Here is a 21,748-nt window from a genome sequence, read left to right on the forward strand (position 1 = left end):
TTGGCCATTGGAATGTATCAGGTTTCCATTAGAAGAACGTGATAGCCACAATCACACACATACACAGGCTGGCAAACATTCCATGTGGCATAGAATTGAATTGAGTTCGAAACGCTTTCCATGGAGAAGAAAGCATTTGGTTTTACCTCTGGCCAAGGAATTGGAATGTCGAATGAATTGGAGGATTGCAGATGTTTTCTGCAACCAGTTGTACTATTCGTTTGCTTCCTTTGCGGGCACACAGCAACCAGCACTGCAATGGGCTTTGGGGCATCAGCATTGACAATACACACCCACAAAACTTTCAAGCAGCCGCAGCAGTGTCATCTCTCCTCCCCAGCTGTAACTGATGCAGCAACCTGTCTCGTATTAAATGTTCCACTTTTTAGAAAAATTTCCAAATAACACATCTCCAGCTCTACAAGACAAGTCAGTCAGTATGATTGGCATTACAGCCACTGCTGCTGCTGCGGAGCTGATGTTGTTGTTCTTGTGGTCTTCATTCGTGCGTTTGTTTGTTTTTTGTTTTTGTTGCTGTTAAATCAGTGACAGCGGTTTTTTAACTTTCTCTCACGTAATTATCTGATGGATTTCTTATCTTTAGGAACAAATACGTTAAACAAAAAGAGGAGGAAAGAAGAAAAAAAAAAAACAACGACAACAAGAAAAGGTAAAACCACCATCACCATTGGCATTGTTTAACTTTGTCTTCTTCTTCTTCTGCCGTTTCGTTCATAGTTAAATATTTACACTCACAATAAAATCTCAGTTGATTTTATCTGGGCAAATTTCTTCATTTCCTCAAATTAGACGATGGTGCGCTGGGGGGTTGATAAGAACAACAACAATTATCGCATACTCCATGGTTGAGGTAGTCCCCCATCCAAATGAACATGTCTTGCAAATCGTTTGTCTCGTGGAACTTGTTTTCTAACCAAGTCGTCGTTCGAGAAGCAGGTTGGCAGAAACAAATTAACCCCACATGCCTGGGTTTATGATTTGAGTTCATGGAAGTGCAGCTGGAACGAATCCATGCGGCACAAAAACAAAGGCAAATTTTGCAGCAACAAGAATCAATTCCATTCTAACGGGACTGCGACATACATTTGCATAGAGATCAACATCCGAACAAACAGACTCACGCACATGCAAGTGCAGTTGTTTGCGAAGATTAATAACTTGCAGCACTGCCAGCAGCTTGAGGATGGATGCATATTTCGTAGTCTCTCTTTTTTAATGCATAATCAGGACTCTGGCAGTGTTCTGGCAAGTGACCAACTGATTTTTAACGTACGTTGTGAACAACTTGATATGGCGGTAGAGAACAAAAAACTGGCTAATGGATGGAGACGGGTTTTGAATTTCTTCATGGATTCCTCCATTTGGTGGATCTATAAATATGACTTTAGCCATGAGCGTGTCTCCATCGACCATAGGCCTAACTATTTGCACTACAAATTGCTCATTTCCACAAGTTATTGATTCATTCACCATTTCTTGATAACCGAAAACGAAATGGCCAACCTCATAGGCCGCAAGCAAACCAAAGTCATGGCAATCACGTTTTCAGTTCAAGATTTGGTACGATTTTTTTTTAGTTCACCAAAGACAAGCTTTTAACCCATTGTTAAATAGGAGGCAGAGTTGTTTACATTACATATTGGCAATCTTGTTTTATTTGGTTTGGTAGAAATCTTAAGAAAAAAACTAAAAAAAAAAAAAAAAACTAAATTTTTTTTGAATCATAAAACTGTTTGAGATACACAATTTATATACACAAGATATGTTAACGATTAGCACTGCACGAACCAATAATTTAAAAGGTAGTACAAAAAAGTACTAAGTACTGCTTTTCTTTTTTTCAAAGTTAAATTCTGAGGAAGCTAGGAATTTCCTATGGTGGTCTCTGGTGTTGAAAGATATTATATAAAGCAGGACTGTAAACCACTTGTCGCTTTGGGTTGGTTCCTTTCAGTGATTCAGGCTATTTTTTGAGCCATGGTTCGGTTTTTGAAATTTATTATTTTTATACCCTCCACAATACATAGTATGAAGGGTATATTGAGTTCGTCATTCCGTTTGTAACTCATCGAAATATTTATTTTAGACCCAACAACGTATATATATTCTTGATCCGAGTAAAATTCTAAGACGATTTAGCCCTGTTCGTCCGTCCGACCGTTTGTCAGTCCGACGGGCCGTCTTTTGTAATCACGCTACAGTCAAAACGAATTAAGATAGGAAGCTAATATTTTGCACAGATCTGTCTTTTGCCTGCAGGCAGGTCAAGTTCGAAGATGGGCTATATCGGTCCACGATATATAGCACCCATATAACGGTACCCCCAATGTTCGGTATTTTGATGATTTTAGCAACATTTTGCAATCGAATTGCCTGAAATTCCACACAAGGAGTTCCTTATAAGTAGCTTACCCTCTGAAAGAGAATTGTCTATATAGGTCCACAATATCGTACTTCCCCCATATAACGACACCTTGCGATATTCGGTATTTTTAAGATTTTTGACACATTTTTCCATGGAATTGTCTGAAAATCCACACAAGGCGTTTCTGTGAGTACTTTATCCACTGGAAGAGAATTATCTATATAGGTCCAAGATATCGTATAGACCCCATATAACGGTACACCCTCCCCCCATTTTTGGTTTTTTGATTATTTTAGCCACATTTTTTAATAGAGTTGTCTGAAATTCTACCCAATGAATTCTTTGTGAGCACTTTATTCTCTGAATGAGAATTGCCTGTATAGGTCCACAGTATCGTATATCCCCGATATAACGGCACCTTCCGATATTCGGTATTTTTATGATTTTAGCCACATTTTTCAATAGAATTGTCTGAAATTCCACACACGTAGTTATTTGTGAGTACTTTACCCCCTGTCTACATAGGTCCACTATATCGTATATCCCCCATATAACGGCATCTTCCGATGGATTTTATTTATTTATTTATTTTATTTTATATTTTTTATATATACATATATATATATATATATATATATATATATATATATATATTTTTTTTTTTTTTTTTTTTTTTTTTTTTTGAAAATTTCCTAATTCGTACCAAGTGGTGGAGGATATTCAAAGATCGGCCCGGCCGAACTTACTGCTTATTTACTTGTTATCCCTGTGACTGACCTCAAAGCGTTTTTCAAGATATCTATAGTAAAATTAGGTTAAATTGTGTCATTTTAACTGTCATAAGAAACCTATAATATATAATAAAGCGTTGTTTATATTCCGACACAGATTCCTAATTTTGGATGTGCAAATTGTTGAATCGGACCGAATCATTTTTAAAAAATACGTTAAATATGGTTTTTGGTTCGGCTCAGATGTTTTTTTAGACAATGGTGTTGTTTACGGTTCGGTTTATTTACAAAAATAGCGGCTCGGTTCGGAACCGGTTAACAACCCTGGTATAAGGTAATGATTATTTTATTAGTGAAAAGTTCCAAAAAGTACGAAATATTGTAAAATAAAACTTGATGATCGTAGGAGGTTTTTTATAACCTAGATTAAATCTCTTTTGATCCTTTAAAAAACATGTTTTAATACCCAAAATTATAGCCCTAACAATGCAATTTTTTTACAGAGAAGAACATATTATTGGCAATATTCTTTAAAAAGTATAAAAAAGGTCCTTGATTAGTGCAACTTAAATATTCGCGAGTGTCCTTGAAATCATTCTTTAATTTATTATTTTTAAAGTCCAAATGCTTGCCTTGATGGTCGTTGAAAATCCCAAATTTTAAAATTGATTGTCTTTAAAAGATCCCTACTTAATATCTTGAAAAATCTTATTTAAAAATCCAAAACTATAGCCCTGGTGGGCCTTGAAAATTATGCCTAAAAATATACATAAATGTAACCCTGTTGATCCTTGGCAATTTTTCTCCTTTAGCCATTATAAATCTTTAAAAACATTCTTTAAAATCAAGAAATATTCTTCAAAGAATCCAAGCTATAGCCTTTATGAATCTTGATAAATATTTTTCAGAATTCACGATTACAACCCTTATAATCCTTGTAACTTTCTTGAATCCTCTATTCCACTAAAAACAACAAAAAAAGTAGGATTCTGAAGCGATCTGCAGTGATTCGTATGACATATAAATCATTGACAAAGACGAATATATACTTCCCTGATATGTTCAATTATTTTGTTAGAAATATATTTTAATTATTCTCAAATGTCTTAATTATTCTTGTTGCCGTTGATGAACTACTAAAATTTGTTTTTGTCATAATTACACCTGAATGGGTTAAAAATAGAAGTGGTTCTGCTATTATCGACAACATACAGTGATGGTTGGTTGGTTGGTTTCGTTGGTCATTTGTCTGTCTGACAGTTTGTCTATTGCATTTTCTTCATTCACACGGCGAAATGCTTGGAAAGTCAAATCACTTTGCTCTGCAGCAATATCGGTTGTTGGTGTTGCTATTGTTGCTGTGGCTCATAAGTATTGGAGTATTTTAAATATTATATTCTTTTTGGGTCATGCGTCAGTCAGTCAATTAGTGAGACAGCCAGCCAGCCAAACGATCAAACAAATAGTCAGCTAGCCACTCACTCATTCACTCGGCTATTGTATAGCCATCGCTTCGCAGTCGTCGTTAATGTTAACAACAAAATAACCAACGACAATCAATGGCCAACAACGTCTGTTGGCCCAAACAACAGCAACGCCACCGTCAACGGTGCACTGGCTGCAGAGCAGTAGCGAAAGAAAAGCTGCGCAGCAATTTCATGTCCAGTTGTTGGTAACCAGCAACTAAGTGGCGCGCATGCGCAGTTTATGCTGGTGCTAATTTTACGATCGCTGCTACAGCTACCGATTCGCTGTTGATGTTGGTGGCGAGAACGATTTCAGTGGTTTGTTTGTGGGGTCCGTCTGTCCGTCCATCCGTCCGTACTCGGGTGCTGCGGTGGCTTTCGAGGAATTTGAATATATGGGAATGTGGGTTCTTTGGCAAGCAGGGCCCCGCGGACAACAAAAGTATCGCTTGTTTTGTTTTTGTGGGTGACTTACTAACTGACTGACTACCAATTGGCCGCACGACTCATCGACCATATGTAATATTGGTTGTTTGTCGCTGCTGTTAATGTGGTTTTTGTTGTTGTTATCGATGATGGTGCGGTGGTGACAGTGCGGGGTGGTGCGGTGCGGTCGACGCTGCTGGTGGTTTGTCACAACGAAAGTAGGTCGCGTGCTGTTTCGCTGTCTCACATATTCCGAATATCTCTCTCTGTGCTTCCTTATAATTCCACTACCACCACCCGTCGCCAATGTTTTGTTTATTGGTCGATTGGGGGTTGTTCGGACGTTAGGCGGGTGGAGGCAGTAAAGTCACAAATCTATGTGTGTCGTCATGTAAGTTTTCACGTTTTCTATGATGGCTAAAGAAAAGACAACAAAGCCTCGGGCTACGAATGCATCTGAAATGAATATCGGAACGTTTGCGGTTTCTGTTGACGACCGCCCCCTCGTCTCGGTTGGGGCAGCTACCTTCCTTTTCGCATACCTAGGTGTCAGCCGTTTTGGCATTTTGTATTTCTCTACCAGATGAAGGTTTTATTGGATACTTTTGTTTTTTTCTTCTTCAGATTTCATTGTTCAGACCGAAAACACAGACGCTGAAGTGCGGCGAACTTCATTCTCTTTCCCTTTCACTTATTCAATTTTTTTCTTCTGTTTTCATTTGGATGCTAATTGCCGTTGATTTTTTTTTTTGTTTTTTTTTTTTATTTTTTTGGTTTAATTTTGAATGTCTTTCTTTTTGTGAAGGTTTCTTTGGTGTGTTTGTATTCGCCGTAAAAGAAGTTACCATTGAGGATGATTGACTACTGTGCTATTTGTCAGTTAGTATTAATTGGCCACAATTAAATGCAGATTGACGGATAGCGTGTGATCAGCTCTTCTCTATCGGTTATGTGAAAATTTAGATTTTTGTTTCAATATTTTCCATTTTATTTTGGAAATGGAAAATTTTATTGGGTACCAGAGAAGATAAAATTAAATAACTGCCAGAATAGATTTTGAGGCCAAAACTTTTAGTCTAATTAACAGATTCTTTGTTCCCTCATGGGAATAGTTGTAAGTTGCTATGATATCAATAGTTTTCATAGGTGCAGTATTGTAGCGGTGGCATGTTAATAAATCGATTAACCCGGTCGGCAACTTTAAATTTTGGCTTTATGTTGACGATTTCTTGATGGGTTTCTACAGACCGATAAGTAATAAATTCATTCTAACTCGGTTGAAGTAAAACTATATTTGAGCGAGATATTTTATTTCGGAAGAACAAAACACAAAAAGTTATAGAAAAAACAAGTAAAAAAACATTAAGTTCGGCCGGGCCAAACTTTTAATACCCTCCACCTTAGGGTAAAAGAAACATTGGAAGAAATGTGGCAAAAACCATTAAAATTCCGAATATCGGGAGGTATCGTTATATGGGGGCTACACCAAAACGTGGACCTATAATTACAATGTTTCGCAACACGAACTAGGACCCATTATAATCCACAAATACAAATTTTTAGACAAATCAGTGGAAAAATGTGGCAAAAACCATCAAAATACCGAATATCGGGAGGTACCGTTATATGGGGGCTATATCAAATCATGGACCCATGCATGCAATGTTTCGCCACCGGAGCTGGAACCCATTATGACCAACAAATACCAATTTTTAGACAAATCCATGAAAGAGTGTGGCAAAAATCATCAAATTACCGAATATCAGGAAGTACCGTTATATGGGGGCTATGCCAAAACGTGGACCCATACATGCAATGTTTCGCCACCGGAGGTGGAAACCATTATGACCTACAAATACCAATTTTTAGACAAATCCGTGAAAAAATGTAGCAATAATCATCAAATTACCGAATATCGGGAGGTACCGTTATATGGGGGCTATACCAAAACGTGGACCTATACATGCAGTGTTTTGCCACACGCACAGGGACCCGCTATGACCTACAAATACCAATTTTCAAACAAATCCGTGAAAAAATGTGGCATAAATCATCAAAATACCGAATATCGGGAGGTACCGTTATATGGGGACTATACCAGAACGTGGACCGATATATCTCATTTTCAATACCAACCATCCTAGACACAATGCGAATTGCTCTGCAAAATTTTGGCGCTCTACGTCAAATACTGTGGGCTGTATAGTGATTTCAACAGACAGACAGACGGACAGACAGACAGACGGACATCGTTAAATCGACTTAGAATTTTATGCTGATTATGAATATATATACTTTATGGGGTCTACGACGAATATTTAAGGATGTTACAAACGGAATGACAAAGTTAATATACCCTCCTTACCAAGGTGGAGGGTATAAAAACTCCATAAGAATCCTAAGAATCTAGTCCAAACTTCGTCTGGTGTTTGTTCTCAGATCGATATTAGTTCAGGATCAAATATCTAAACAGAACAAGAAAAGTCTTTGCAATTCTTCATCTCAAAAATAGTGGTCTGGATATCATGTATTTGTGCATTTGTTTGTAACAGGCAAAAGGAAAGGAGATAGACCCATAGTTCCTTTTGATGATCGGCATAGAATCACATTCTGAGACGATTTATTCCTGTCCGTGCGTCCATTCGTCTGTCCGTCCGTCCATGTATTTTTGTAAATAAAGTACAGGTCGCATTTATTGTCCGATCCAGAATTTTGCACAAGTCATTTGTTTGACCCTTGGACAAATCCTATTGTAATTGGAGATAATCGGTCAAAATTTAGATATAGCTCCCATACAGGGTAAGATGACAAAAATGCAACAAACTTTAGACTGCTGTCATTTCTAAGCCACTCAGTAGTTTGTAAGCAAACAAAATAGTCGTGTTTACTTGCCAAAGAGCTGAAAATGTGCACCTTCGGTTGGCAACCAGAACTCAAGCGCCGGCCGGCCGGTAATGGTGTGGGCCGCCATAACTGCCAAAGGTCGCTCACCGCTCGTATTAATCGACCGTGACATAAGAATTAATTCTGAATATTATCGCGAAAATATTTTGGAGGGTGTATTAAAGCCTTGGGCACGAAAACATTTTGGCTGCAGACCTTCCAACAAGACTCAGCAGCCAAGAATGGTTACAAAATGAGATTCCTCGATTCATTTCCAGCGCGCAATGGCCACTAAAATCTCCGGATACCAATCCGTTAGACTGTTGTGTCTGGAGTATTTTAGAAAGCAAGGTTGGCACTAAAAAATACCAAAGTGTCGATCACCTCAAGCAAGTTAATAAAATTTAAAAAAAAATGTAAAAATTATGGCGTTGTTGCAGTTTTTTATCTCACCCTGCATTGTTCATCCGATTTGTTAAATTTGTCCTCCGCAGCCGTCCATAATATGGCTGCGGAGGACAAATCTAACAAATCGGATCTGTAACAAAGATATTTGGGGAAATCTATCAAATAGCACAGCAATACTTTTCCCAAGTTTTTTCGAGATCGGTTAAGATTTGGATATATCTCCCATATATATCTTCTTCCGATTTGCTTTTTATTCTTAACCAAACGTGTAATATTAGACCAAGTGGGATGGAATTTGGCACTTACGACCAAATTAAGCCCAGAGGCAAGTAAGTAAGTCAAATTTAGTGAAAATCGGTTCAGATATAGCTATTGCTCTCATATTGTTCATCCGATTTGTTATATTTTTATTTTATTTTTTTTATATGAAGCTCTACTCAATATGCAAAAAGGTGTAGGGTATCATAAAGTCGGCCTCGCCCAACTTTTAGGTTTTTTTTTTCTTTTTGCATGTAAACGGTATATTGGAGTTATCCGTGGGGTTCACCAAAATGTGGATACATTTTTACAAAAGTTTTCAAATCTGTCGAAGGTGCTCTAAACTCTTACTATTTTTGGAGAAGATTCCCGTGGTGGCAATACGAAGTCTATCCTCTACAATTTTTATAGATGATCTGTCCAAAAACATACATAATTTAAAGTATCTAGAATGTGGCGTAACGCACCCAACAAATCGAAATTATAAGCTTCCTCGCTTATTGTCGGACAAAAGAATAATTTAAGAGGGTTAAGCAGCCAGCTAATTGATTACCCCTGAATAATGGTGTTCTTAAGTTCATTTTAATTTGTTGCCTTTTTGGAAATCCGATTATTATTACAAGTCATTACCGATATAATTCACCAAAGCAACGCAGATAATTCCACAGTTTATGCGTTTCCCACTCTCCATCTTTCCTCGTTTTATTCACCGAAGAAAAACGGTTATTCTCAAGTTTCGATTACAATTTCAGTGACCCTTTTAAGCAGACTCAAAGCAGGATCAGTTACTGCAAGAAATATGATATACGTCAAGCCAACAAAAAAAAATTATATGAGAGGGGGATTTAAAAGTTGAATACAAATCGTAAATCGTGTAAACTGTTTTCAAGCCAAACCAAAGATACTCCAAATGGGATGGTCAAGTCATTAGCGTTCGCTCGTTGGTTCGACGCAAACTTTTACACAGCATAACAACGGCCGGTAGATAAGACCAACACAGTGACAAGCAAATGATTTGTGAAGCTGGGCAGTGCGGACTTTTACACGCAACGAAGGAGACGCAGAAGACAATAATGGTCGGTAGTCAGGCTTTTGCCGTTGAGTGACCGCATTTTGAAGACCCGCCACTCTACCACCGACAATGCGAAGAAAATCACAACAGCCAGTTGGTTAGTCGGCGAATACTGGCCAACAATCGACTACCACCGCTTTCCACAATCCAATCTATGCTAGAGGAGGAAGTCATTTAGAATTTATTACGTTAATTATATGAAATTACTGCCATCACCAGCAGCTTGTTAGGGGAGAAGATGGACGACAAGAAGAAGAAGAAGAAGTAAAAGAAAAAGATATTAAGATACAAAAAAAAACACCACAAATACAACCCAAATACCACTGAAAAAAATGGGAGATCTTTGGGTTGAAAACACGCACGCACGCACAAACACACACTCACACCAAAAATAACAAGCCATGAAATTCGCAAAAGAAAAAATACTGTATTCTCCCCTCTTCCACTCCCAGTTGAGGCAGAATTTTGGAAAGGAAATGAAATGTTATGTAAAGCAACAAAGAAAACTTTCTAAACTTTTCAAAATGACTTCTCATGGAAATCAAAATGAAAACTTGCATGTCACGAACCGGCCATGCTACTGGTCTTCACTGGCGTGTCTAATGTTGAAAATCTCTTTATTTGTCTTTTCAGTTCAATCCGGCAGAAACATCAGACATCTACCCTGCATAGTGAGAAAGTCCGGCCGTTCTGGCGTCTGTATGTTCGCCATCGATTGCATCAAACAGAATGGAACCCATTTGGGCACCTGCATTGATCGTTTCTACTTCGGATCATGCTGTGACATTAAGGTGAGTCGTCATCATTTTTTACAAATGAGCATTTGGTCATTAAATCCTTTCGCTTTCTCTTCTAGGACGAAGGTTCATTGTTTGCCCCAGAGATAGGCGACAATAGCATAGATCAAAATACCATATCTCATCATTATACCTCAGAGTCCACCACAATGCCGACGAGTGCCCTGTTCAAACTGACCACACTGGGGCCACACATTGACAGCAATACAACCTTGCAACAGCCGCAAGCAGATTTGACTCAAATCTCGAATATTGTAACTCAGACTATGCTCTCAGAAGGCTCAACGACTCAATACCAAAACACCCGCCAACCGGTCACAACACAAACAAATACAACGGCAATAAGTTCTACGAAGCCCAGCACAACGAGCACGGCCAAACCGCCACAATCCACCACACACAAGCAATCGCACTTTGTGATTAGGACCACAGCCAAGCCGGCGAAGGGTACAACCGGTGGGGGAAAGCCTTTGTATAACACAACAACAAAGAAAAAGAAAATCACCACAACTACAACAACCACTACAACACCACGACCCATACTCACCACAACAGCCAGCAGCAAAGTGGCACAAGATGAACTGACCTCGGAGCTTAACACACCACCCACAAAACTATTCACTTTCCAAACTGTGGAAACCACTGTGGCAACACCCACCGAACCGACAAAACTAATGGAATCCGTTACCACTCAGCGACCGAATGTAGCGTCCAAAACGACAAAGTCACCACAACTCACTGTCGGTCCAACAAATGTCAAAAATTCAACTTCGACCACGGCTCAACGGCCCATAACTAAACCCAAGCCACAAACCAGTCGGAAACCAAGCACGACAAAGAAGCCTCAAAGCCATAAACGGACGACGGCAAAACCAACAAACAAGCCATTGCCTACAACAATGGCCGATCAAATGAAGCAGCAGAATGCCACCACAACTTCCAGCAGCAGCTCTAGCACGACGACACATGTCAGCACAACAACAGCAAATGCAACCATTACCAAATATCCCGGTGGATACCGACCCAAACCGAAACCCACAGTTACCGCCACCGCGACAGTTACCAAGGTGCCGAGACCGACAACGACTTCATTTAAGCCCAGACCCAAACCCACCACCACCACCAATGCGCCAGAAGAACTCATCGTCACTACCAGCACCACAACCGATGCAACGAAAAAAGTGCCAGCAACGTCGTCGACCTCCTCATCCAGTTCTGCATATACCACAACTACTACGACGACTTCCACCACAAAGAAACCACAATCCACCACTAAGAAAACAACGACAACAACCACCACAACCATACCACCACCGGTGCATCAAAGCACCACCGATGCTCCTGAGGTCGTTTCGACCACCCAAAAACCAGGTTTGGTAACTTGGACAAATATTGATGCAGAACCTGCAGATCCTAACAAAGCTTCAGACACCGACTGGATGCCTGTCACAACAGCTGGCCCCAATGCCAATAACAAAACGGAAGGTAAGTTGAAAGAGGGCGGTGGTCGATTTGGGGATAAAACTCAAAGTCCACAGAAGAATATAAGATGGGGAATAAAGTTAAACCAACAGACACGATACTACACGTGGACATAATTCTAAGGCAGAACACATTTTTTATGTTTCGTTTAAACTTACATGTTCGATAAACTATCGCTGCAACATCATGGAAGATTGTAATCTTCAGTAGAACTCGAAAATTCATTAAATTCGTACAGTATTTGACCCCTTTAAGATAATTTTTTTCGAACAAGTGTGTCCTGTATGGCTTCCAAAATAAAATATCCGCAAGATAATACAAATTTTAATTTTTCTACACAAAAATCCGAATTCCAATCTATGTTGATATTTGACCATAGGGAGCTTTTTTCAAAATCAGGCCCAAAGTATGCTTGTGATCAAATTCGTCACTATTATCGCCCTTGTCCGATTCTAGCCCGATATTGATTACAAGTATAGCCGATATACCGATTCTAGCCCGATATTCGAAACAAGTATAAATTTTGACCTATAAAAACGGTAGTATTCCAATTAACCTCATTTGTTTACCCTGCCCAAGTACGACAAGGAGCTGAGATTATTGTTACGTCTGTTGGTGTTAACCCTTATTGTGGATTGTTTCCAATATTATGTGGTGTTGCATGTTTGTGATTGTTTAGTGGGATCATGAAGTCACCACCAGTGAAAAATAAATTTAATAAACTATTTTCAATTCATATAGACCTCAATAAAACCTTTGAATTTTCTTCTTGCAGAATCACTCGACTCAATCAAATACGAGGAAGTCGGTGTCTCTGTCATCACCAGTATTAGTGCTGTGGTGAATAACAATACAGTATTTGTATCGCCACCACAAAAACCGATTATTTTCCAATTATCATCCAGCACATCGACTACGACGACAACATCAACGACCCGCAAGCCTGTCACAACAACTAGTACCAGTACAACAACAACGACGACAGCCAAGCCCACAACCACTTCCACCACCACCACAACAACAACAAAATCAACGACGACAACTACACATAAACCTCCCACTCATTATACCACCCCAACAACGACAACTAGCACCACAGAGAAACCCACCACACCCTCTACTGCAACACCATCCACACCAATCACCTCCACGACTACAACTTCCAAACCCAGCTCGCCAACAATCCCACCAAGTCCAATTACCGAGGCTCCATTTGCTGCCTCGTCCATTACACCACCCCAGCCACCGGCCACAGACATACCAATCGTCGATCTATTCACCACCGAAAGTCCTGAAAGTCTGGCAGTGAATGTCTCCATTACGAACAGTCTGGAGGGTGTCGACTATAGACAAGGTAATGATCGCCCAGTGGCAGTTAAACTAGAGAATAATCGATTTTCCTCTTTCCCCAATTTCAGTTTGCGGCCGAAGAATGTTCCCCGAACCACGCATTGTGGGTGGTTCCAATGCGGCCTTTGGTCGTTGGCCATGGCAAATATCGCTGAGACAGTGGCGTACCTCAACCTACTTGCATAAGTGCGGAGCTGCGTTGCTGAATGAAAATTGGGCCATAACAGCGGCACATTGTGTGGATAAGTAAGTAATGGAGTTATTTTGATGTTTAGTTTTGAAAGGAAAAAGAAACACTCTGCTTAAATGTCAAATTTTTTTACCGTAAACGGAAATTATATGGATGCATAGTTTCGATTAGAAAAAACATGTAATTATACATACCAAAATTGTATCCAGATCTCATGGTTGTCATTTTGAACAGACATTTTGAGAGAAATCCCATAGGGAATATCAAGCTTTAACAGTTTCATTTAAGGCCCCTGTTATTTCTTCCGATAAAGCGTATTTAGAAGGCTTCGCTTCTAAACGGCTTTACAAAATATGTAATAGTAGTAGTGTATTGCAGTTTTGTAGTGCAGATTATGTTTAAGTCAGTTTTACATTGAACACAGATTATCCTGTGGAGTTGGACTGGCAAACCTCATTTTTTAACTGGAAAATCTCTGAAAAAATCAAGAAAAATAGATTATTTTAACTTTGAAACGATAACATGTTATGTTCAGATATAAATATTAGTTGTGTGTGAATTACGAGGTGCACCAGATAGGTACAGGATGAGTTAAAACAAGTTAAAAAGCAGTAAGTTCGGCCGGGCCGAACTTTGAATACCCTCCACCATTTGGAACGAATATTGCCGTTATATTGGTGCCTATACGACGTGGACCCACACAGGCATTATATGTCATGAGTCATTACCAAATTCAAATTCGGAACTTGAAATAAACGCGAATAATGTAGCTAAAATCATCAAAGTATAGAATATAGGGAGGTACCGTTATATCGGAGCTGTGCGAAGACCTGAACCTGCGTAGACAATTTTTTGTCATATTCTGTAGCATCCATTACGAACTTCAAATACGACATTTCAAACAACTTCGGTGAGTATTGTACCTAAACTCGTCAAAATACCGAATATAGGGAGGTACTGGTATATGGGGCCTATACGAAGACCTGGACCTGCATAGACAATTTTCTGTCACAGACTGGAGTTTCCATTACGAACCCTAAATGCGTAATTTGAACAAATTTTGGTGAATAAAGACGCTAAAATCATCAAAATACCAAATATCGGGAGGTACAGTTATATGGGGGCTATACGAAGACGTGGACCTGCACAGACAATTTTCTGTCTTAGGCTGTAGTATCTATTTCGAACCTCAAATACCAAATTTGAAAAAATTCCGGTGAAAAATGTCGCTAAAATCATCAAAATACCGAATATCGGGAGGTACCGTTATATGGGGGCTATATGAAAACGTGGACCTACATTGCCCATTTACAAACTTACCCTGCCTACTGTAAAAATAAACGTGTGTGCAAAAATTTAGCCTTGTATCTCAATTCGTTCGAAAGATAGCGTGATTACAACAGACAGACAGACGCACATCGCTAAATCGACTTAGAATTTTACGCTGATCAAGAATATATATACTTTGTTGTGTCTGACATGAGTATTTCGAGGAGTTACAAACGGAATAACAAAGTTAATATACCCTCCATAGTATGGTGGAGGGTATAAAAAAACTGCAACAAAGTCAAACGCCATAACTTTTACTTCTTTTTTTAATTTTATTGAATGAAAGCAAAAAATGCCGGAAACAGCATCAAATTTTAGAATAAGCTTAGGTTTGTTCGAATTGGTCACCTTTGGCACGAATTATGGCCGTCAAACGGCCAATAAAACCGTCACACGCTGCCCGAATGTTGCTCTGTGGTATTTTGGCCCATTCCCGGCAAAGCGCTTGCTTGAGGTGATCGACACTTTGGTATTTTTTAGTGCCAACCTTTCTTTCCAAAAAACGCCAGACACAATAGTCCAACGGATTGGTATCCGGAGATTTTGGTAGCCATTGTGAGCTGGAAATGAAGCGAGGAACTTCATTTTGTAACCATTCTTGGATGGCGCCTGCTAAGTGCGCTGGTGCTGCGGCCACAATGTTTTCGTGCCCAAGGCTTTCATATACCCTCCAGAATATTTTCACGATAATATTCAGCATTTATTCTGATGCCACGGTCGATTAATACGAGCGGAGAGCGACGACCGGCTGTTATGGCGGCCCACACCATAGCCGGCGCTTGAGTTCTGGTGGCCAACCGAAGGTGCACATTTTCAGCTGACCTCTCGGCAAGCAAACACGATCATTTTGTTTGTCTACAAACTGCTGGACAACCAATGTTTTCTCATCGGAGAAACCCAAATTCGGCAGTTCACCACTTTCGGCCAAGCGAAGCAACTCTTTAGCTCTTTCGAGTTTCTTTTCTTTCTTTTGTGGTGTAAATTCTTGCACTTTTTGGAATTTAAATGGCTTTACTCCGAGCTCATTTTTCAGTATTTGCCGAATGGAATATAGCGATATGTTCAGCTCACGAGCCATTTTTCGACCACTGCGACGCGGGTTTCGATCAAGTAGCTTCTTTACTTTTCGAACCATTTCTGCTGGTGGTGCTGTTTTCTTCCATCCACTTCCATGACGTGGGGCTACGCTACCAGTATCACGGTAATGAACGATGGTACGAGATAGCCACTTTAGGTTTTCCAGGCAAATATAAAGAAATCACACATCACGCTTGAATTGCATCACGAATAAATTTTTTTTGGAAAATTCTCACCAAAATGCTTTTGTACGCTTGTAAACAATATAATGGGCTGTCACCGGACCAATGGCTTAAAAATGACAGCATTGAAGAAAAATGAAGTTGGTTGCAGTTTTTTCATCTCACCCTGTATATCCACATATGAACCGATATGTATCTAAGCCGTACCGAACATAATTTTTATACAATGAATATTACGGCTATGGGAGATGAGACAAATATATGGGAGCTATAAATATATTTGAGAGGGTTTTCACCAAATCAGGCTAACATACTTAGGATATATGTTCCCTCGTATATACCAAATCCACCCAAGTTTTTCCGAAAAAGGACCCTTTTAGGGAACTCCCAGAGAAAGTCAAACGATGTAGTCTATCTTTTCAAACTTGATTTGGTAGAAATACTACTAACATGAACATTATATTGCATTAATCATTTTTTAAAATTGTATGTTACCCATTTTCCCTCTTGGCCTAAGTTTGACACAGAAATACCGATTTACCAGCCTTGAACCCGAACACTTTCCATGCGTTAGTTTATCATTCAAAGTTTTAATTCTTCAAAGTTGAACGTTTTTGTGGGAGTTGTCGAAAATAAGAGAACGATATATCCCATCTCACCGCTAAACCTTATTTTAGTAGATCTACCGGAATGTGAGAAGTTTGAAGTAAATCTAAGTTTAACAAAATATGTCGTTGTTACAAGTATTGAGCAAATCGGGCTCTCCCATTGAGAGTCAGACGCCCAGATCTTGAAATAGATTTCCTCAAAATGATATATATAGAAGATGATTGGGTTAGTATGCAAAGTTGTTAGAACTTTACGATTGCAAAAAAATTGAATAGGAAACACTTTCCATTTCTAATTAAAATTTTGGCTGAATTGTCCAGACCAATTTTAATACAAATATTAAAAAAATGTGACATGTTTTGTGAATTATCCATTATTTTAACATCTCAATCTCTCTTTCTTCTGCACCAAATAATTTTTCAATACATTTTCCATTTTCAGTGTTCCCCCATCGGACTTGCTCTTGCGTCTGGGTGAATACGATTTGGCGGAAGAGGAAGAACCCTATGGATATCAAGAAAGGAGAGTACAAATTGTTGCCTCCCATCCACAATTCGATCCACGGACATTCGAATACGATTTGGCGTTATTGAGGTAAATTCCATTTATATTTGATTTTGAATGAAACGTTGTAATTTTATGAACTCTTTTGCAGATTCTATGAACCGGTGACGTTCCAACCCAACATTATACCAGTCTGTGTGCCAGACAGCGATGAAGATTTCATTGGCCAGACGGCCTTTGTGACCGGCTGGGGTCGCCTCTATGAAGATGGTCCATTGCCCAGTGTGCTGCAAGAGGTAGCGGTGCCCGTTATCAACAACACCATTTGTGAGTCCATGTACCGATCGGCCGGATATATTGAGCACATACCGCACATATTCATTTGTGCGGGATGGAAAAAGGGTGGCTACGATTCATGTGAAGGTATAGTCTAAATTGGCCTAAAATTATATCAGAATTTTTAAATATTATTTCTTTTTTCATAAATTTCAAGGCGACTCTGGTGGTCCCATGGTCCTGCAACGTGAATCCGACAAACGATTCCAATTGGGCGGTGTCATTTCCTGGGGCATTGGCTGTGCCGAGGCCAACCAGCCCGGTGTCTACACAAGAATTTCCGAGTTCAGAGACTGGATCAATCAGATTTTACAATTTTAGACTTTAAATGCAATCCAACAAGAACGACGATCACCGAACGAACATTCCGTTGATGATGATCGACGACATTTGTAGCAAATAATCATCATTTGTATTTATATATATTGTAGTATGTGTTAGTTATTTAGTTAGTTGCCTATGTAAATCAAACTATTCTAAGCGATTAGAATTTAGGGCACTTTTATTTAATGTTTTAGTTGGGATGAAGTAGCGGAAGCCACTTCGCCCCATCCACTATTTAATTCATCTAATTTATTTGATATTTTCGTTACATTAACAAATTAGAGCAATAATTTCGTTATTATTATTTTTTTGATTACCATTAACCAGTGATATGAGTCGATATTCCTTATGAAAATTTACACAGAAAAAAAAGAACGAAGCTAAAACAAATTGGCAATTACATGCGGAGAATACAACAAGCCCTGAAACGAAATCAACTTGTTCTTTGGTTATAGGCAATCCGAGTAGAGGTTGGAATCTCCACTTAGAATGCCCTTGGGCAGAAAAACAACCCAGCTAAGGTGTTCAATATGATGCATGTTCACCAATCAGTTCAATAGTTTTTTGCATCAAACCCGGAGAATTTCTATAAAACACCACGTACCCAGATCTTCCGGATTTATAACCATTGCAACGACTGATTTCATTTATTTTAAATACAAAACCTATTCGACCCTTTCACAAATTTATAGAAGAACAGAAAACTGCCCCAGGACCCACTTCCCTTCAAACAAACAAAAAACATACAAACATTGTAAATATGAATAGATAAACAGACAGAGACCGACCGACATATCAGCCAACTTTCCCCCCTTAAAAGGAATGGGGGAACGCATCGACTTAATTTAGTTTGAAATTATTTAACAAATTCATTCCATTCCATTTGAGAGCCCAACAAATACTGTCCCACATTTACTCACTCACCCTCTCTCATGCGCACACACACACACGCTCTTACAATCGATCATAAACAAACGAACAATTAGTTGTAAGGAAAGTAATATTAGATAATTATATGGTTACATAAATTATTATTATTTTATTTAATTTTTAACAATTATTAAACATACACACAAAAACACACGCACACACACACATTTACAAGCACAATAGCATTATTGATTGAAGTGTAAACAACAATTGGCAATAATAAATTACAAACCATTATATAACAATAACAAAAAGTAACAACTTATTTTTGTTGGGATACCTTATTTATTTTGGCAACGTGCAGGGGAAAGCTTCAAGAGCTTTACATAAAATGGTTTACTCCACTGCAACAATAGTTGTAAACTTTCACATTTGTGGATGTTTTCCTTATGCCATTTAAAATTTGGAAAAATATTTAAAATATGGAACATTGTGTGTGTTTTTTTTTAATTAAATAAAAATCGAAGATTTGACAAACATACAAGGGTTTGGTGTTTTTTCTTTCAAATATACCGTCGCGCCGATTTTTTTTAAATTTTCCACATTTGGGTAAAGAAAACATTTTTATATAAAAGTATCTGAATTCAAACGTGTTCCACTTTAAACTACAAATACCAGTAAGACGTGCTGTTAAAATTTTCAAAAGACCCTAAAGTGGGTGAAGCCGTGGTAGGGGGGCCATACCAAAACGGGAACCTCCATAGACAACTTTATACTTTAAGAATTAAATACCAAATTTGAAACAATTTCGTGGGTGAATGTGACCAGGTTTATCAAAATACTGAGTATCGAAAAAGTGGCCCAAAATTTTAAATTTTCTGCCACCGGAACTATGGGTCCTAGTTCCAGACAAATACCAATTTGTAGACAAATTCGTAGAGAAATATGGCAAAAATCTTTAAAATACGAATATCGGGACTTACCGTTATATGGGGCCTATGCAAAAATGTGGACCTATACATACAATGTTTCGCCACCGGACAAACAAATGACAAACAAATACCAATTTTTAGACAAATCTGTGGAAGAATGTGCAAAATACCGAATACCTATCGGCTATTCCACAATGTGGACCGATGTATCTCATTTTCAATACCAACCATTCTTGACATAATACAATTTTTCTGCCAGATTTTTAAGTTCTGCGTCAAATAATGTGGGCTGTATGTGTTTTCAACCGACACTCAGACATACGGACATCGTTAAATCGACTTAGAATGTTATGCTGATTAAAAAATATATATACTTTATGGGGTCTACGACGAACATTTTCTTTGTCTTGTTCCATGGAGTAAAAATCAATCAAAAATTCTGAAAAAAAAAACAAGTTAGGAAGTGCCACTAGTTTTCCCAAAGATAGAAACCCTAAGCATATGACTGTCCAGGCAATACAATCATTAAACCACCAAATGAAATACCTCTTTAATTTCATATTTCAAATATTATCTGTCATAATCCTTCTATTCAGATTTTTTGGTTGGTGTTTTGTCATAAGTAAGGCCATAAAGATCAATACATTTCGGCCGTGTTGAAGATTTGAGACCCTCCATCACGCGAAAAAAAACTGCGTTTTTGGTACATTTGGTCTTTATGGAGAAATATTAAAAAAAATAAAATATTTACAGAAGCTCCAAGATGACATCCTATTGGCCTTTGTAAAAATATTTTTAAAAAATCCAACTTTAGGGTCCTGTTGATCGTTTGAAAAGTAAATTTTACAAATCCTCTTTTTCAGCCCATCTGGTTCTTTGGAAAATATTAGTAAAAATCAAAAGTTGTCATGTTGGCCCTTTTGGAAGAAGTTGACACGTTGTTTTTTTCCTCGGGTTATAGGGGGAATCTTCCGAGGCCATTGGGGAATCCCCTTAGGCCCTGAGGGCAATCACGCCCACCATACTCAATTAATAACAGATGAGAAATAATTCTCATTCACTTGGCTTTGCCGGTGACATATAGAGTTTTCATTTCGGTTGACAGAGGAGGATCGTTATTGCAGGAGGCTTACCTAAAGGATACGTAGTGATTTTTAAGTCAGGTAATACATTGACACAAGAGCTTCGGACTCGTTGTCCCACTGGAGATTCGGGTTCACTGTCCTACTCGAAATTCAGAGTAGTCACGTTGAGGTAGTCGAAGACCATAGCATAGACCCGGCTAACTAACCGCCGAGCACTAATGCGAGCGCTCCATCATCTACAACCCGAACCCAAGCGAGCCGAATGCCATTCTCCAGAGTTTGCGATTATAACCCGACATCACGACCCGAACACATGTAAGCAAAATTCCATTCCCCAGAGTTCGCGATTATAGCCCGAACAACGGTATCGTCCACAAACCAAAGGGGAATATCATCTACAACTGAGCGTCATCATCGTGGTCTTCGACGGCCGTTCGCCAAAATTAGATTATCTGTAAACCGAAAATCGTTATCCTTGACGAACACTCACCAGAGTTCGCGAGTCCCTGATTACCTTTATATCGTTTACAACCCGAACATATTAAAATCGTCTACAACACGAAGATCATTATCGTAATCCCCGAACAACCCCGAGGTTCAATCGTCCGAGTTCTCGATTATCTTCAAATCGTCAACAACCCAAACAGCTTCATCGTAACATCCGGACACCGGCGTCCATCCATCTGAGTTTCCGATTATCATCAAATCGTCTACAACCTGAACGTCATCATCACAATCCCCGAATACTCGACGTCCGATTATGTTCCAATCGTCTACAAACCTCAACTACTTACAAATCGACACCATAGTAAATCCTGACCAGCCACAACTCGTCAACATCCGATCACGACCCATCACTTTCTTATTATCCTCAAACCGTATTAAACCTGAACGCTATCCCCGATCAATAACACTTCGTCAACAACTCGAGTATCAACATCGTGACCGTCGAAAACTTTCCCGACCGACGTAAAAATCGAATTCCCGATCATTAATCGCATCTACACAATAAATATATTGAATTCCGGGAATCTCTGAAGTCAATTGCCAT

At 38.9% G+C, this 21,748-nt stretch overlaps 1 protein-coding gene across 2 annotated transcripts in view; it reads left to right on the forward strand.

Annotated features, from left to right (window-relative positions):
• Positions 1-18,312, forward strand: part of LOC101889962 (serine proteinase stubble) — a 37,885-nt gene extending 19,573 nt beyond the window's left edge. For both annotated transcript variants that reach the window (XM_020039870.2, XM_011297841.3), the window contains exons 3-9: positions 10,264-10,421; positions 10,487-11,912; positions 12,685-13,263; positions 13,328-13,505; positions 17,088-17,240; positions 17,302-17,573; positions 17,644-18,312. In XM_020039870.2, coding sequence (XP_019895429.1) covers positions 10,264-10,421; positions 10,487-11,912; positions 12,685-13,263; positions 13,328-13,505; positions 17,088-17,240; positions 17,302-17,573; positions 17,644-17,807 — 2,930 coding nt within the window. In that variant the 3' untranslated portion in view covers positions 17,808-18,312. The remainder of the gene's footprint in view (positions 1-10,263; positions 10,422-10,486; positions 11,913-12,684; positions 13,264-13,327; positions 13,506-17,087; positions 17,241-17,301; positions 17,574-17,643) is intronic.
• Positions 18,313-21,748: the final 3,436 nt, after the last annotated feature.

The sequence above is a fragment of the Musca domestica genome, unplaced genomic scaffold (assembly GCF_030504385.1).
Source record: "Musca domestica strain aabys unplaced genomic scaffold, Musca_domestica.polishedcontigs.V.1.1 8, whole genome shotgun sequence".
NCBI classification, from domain to species: Eukaryota; Metazoa; Arthropoda; class Insecta; order Diptera; family Muscidae; genus Musca; species Musca domestica.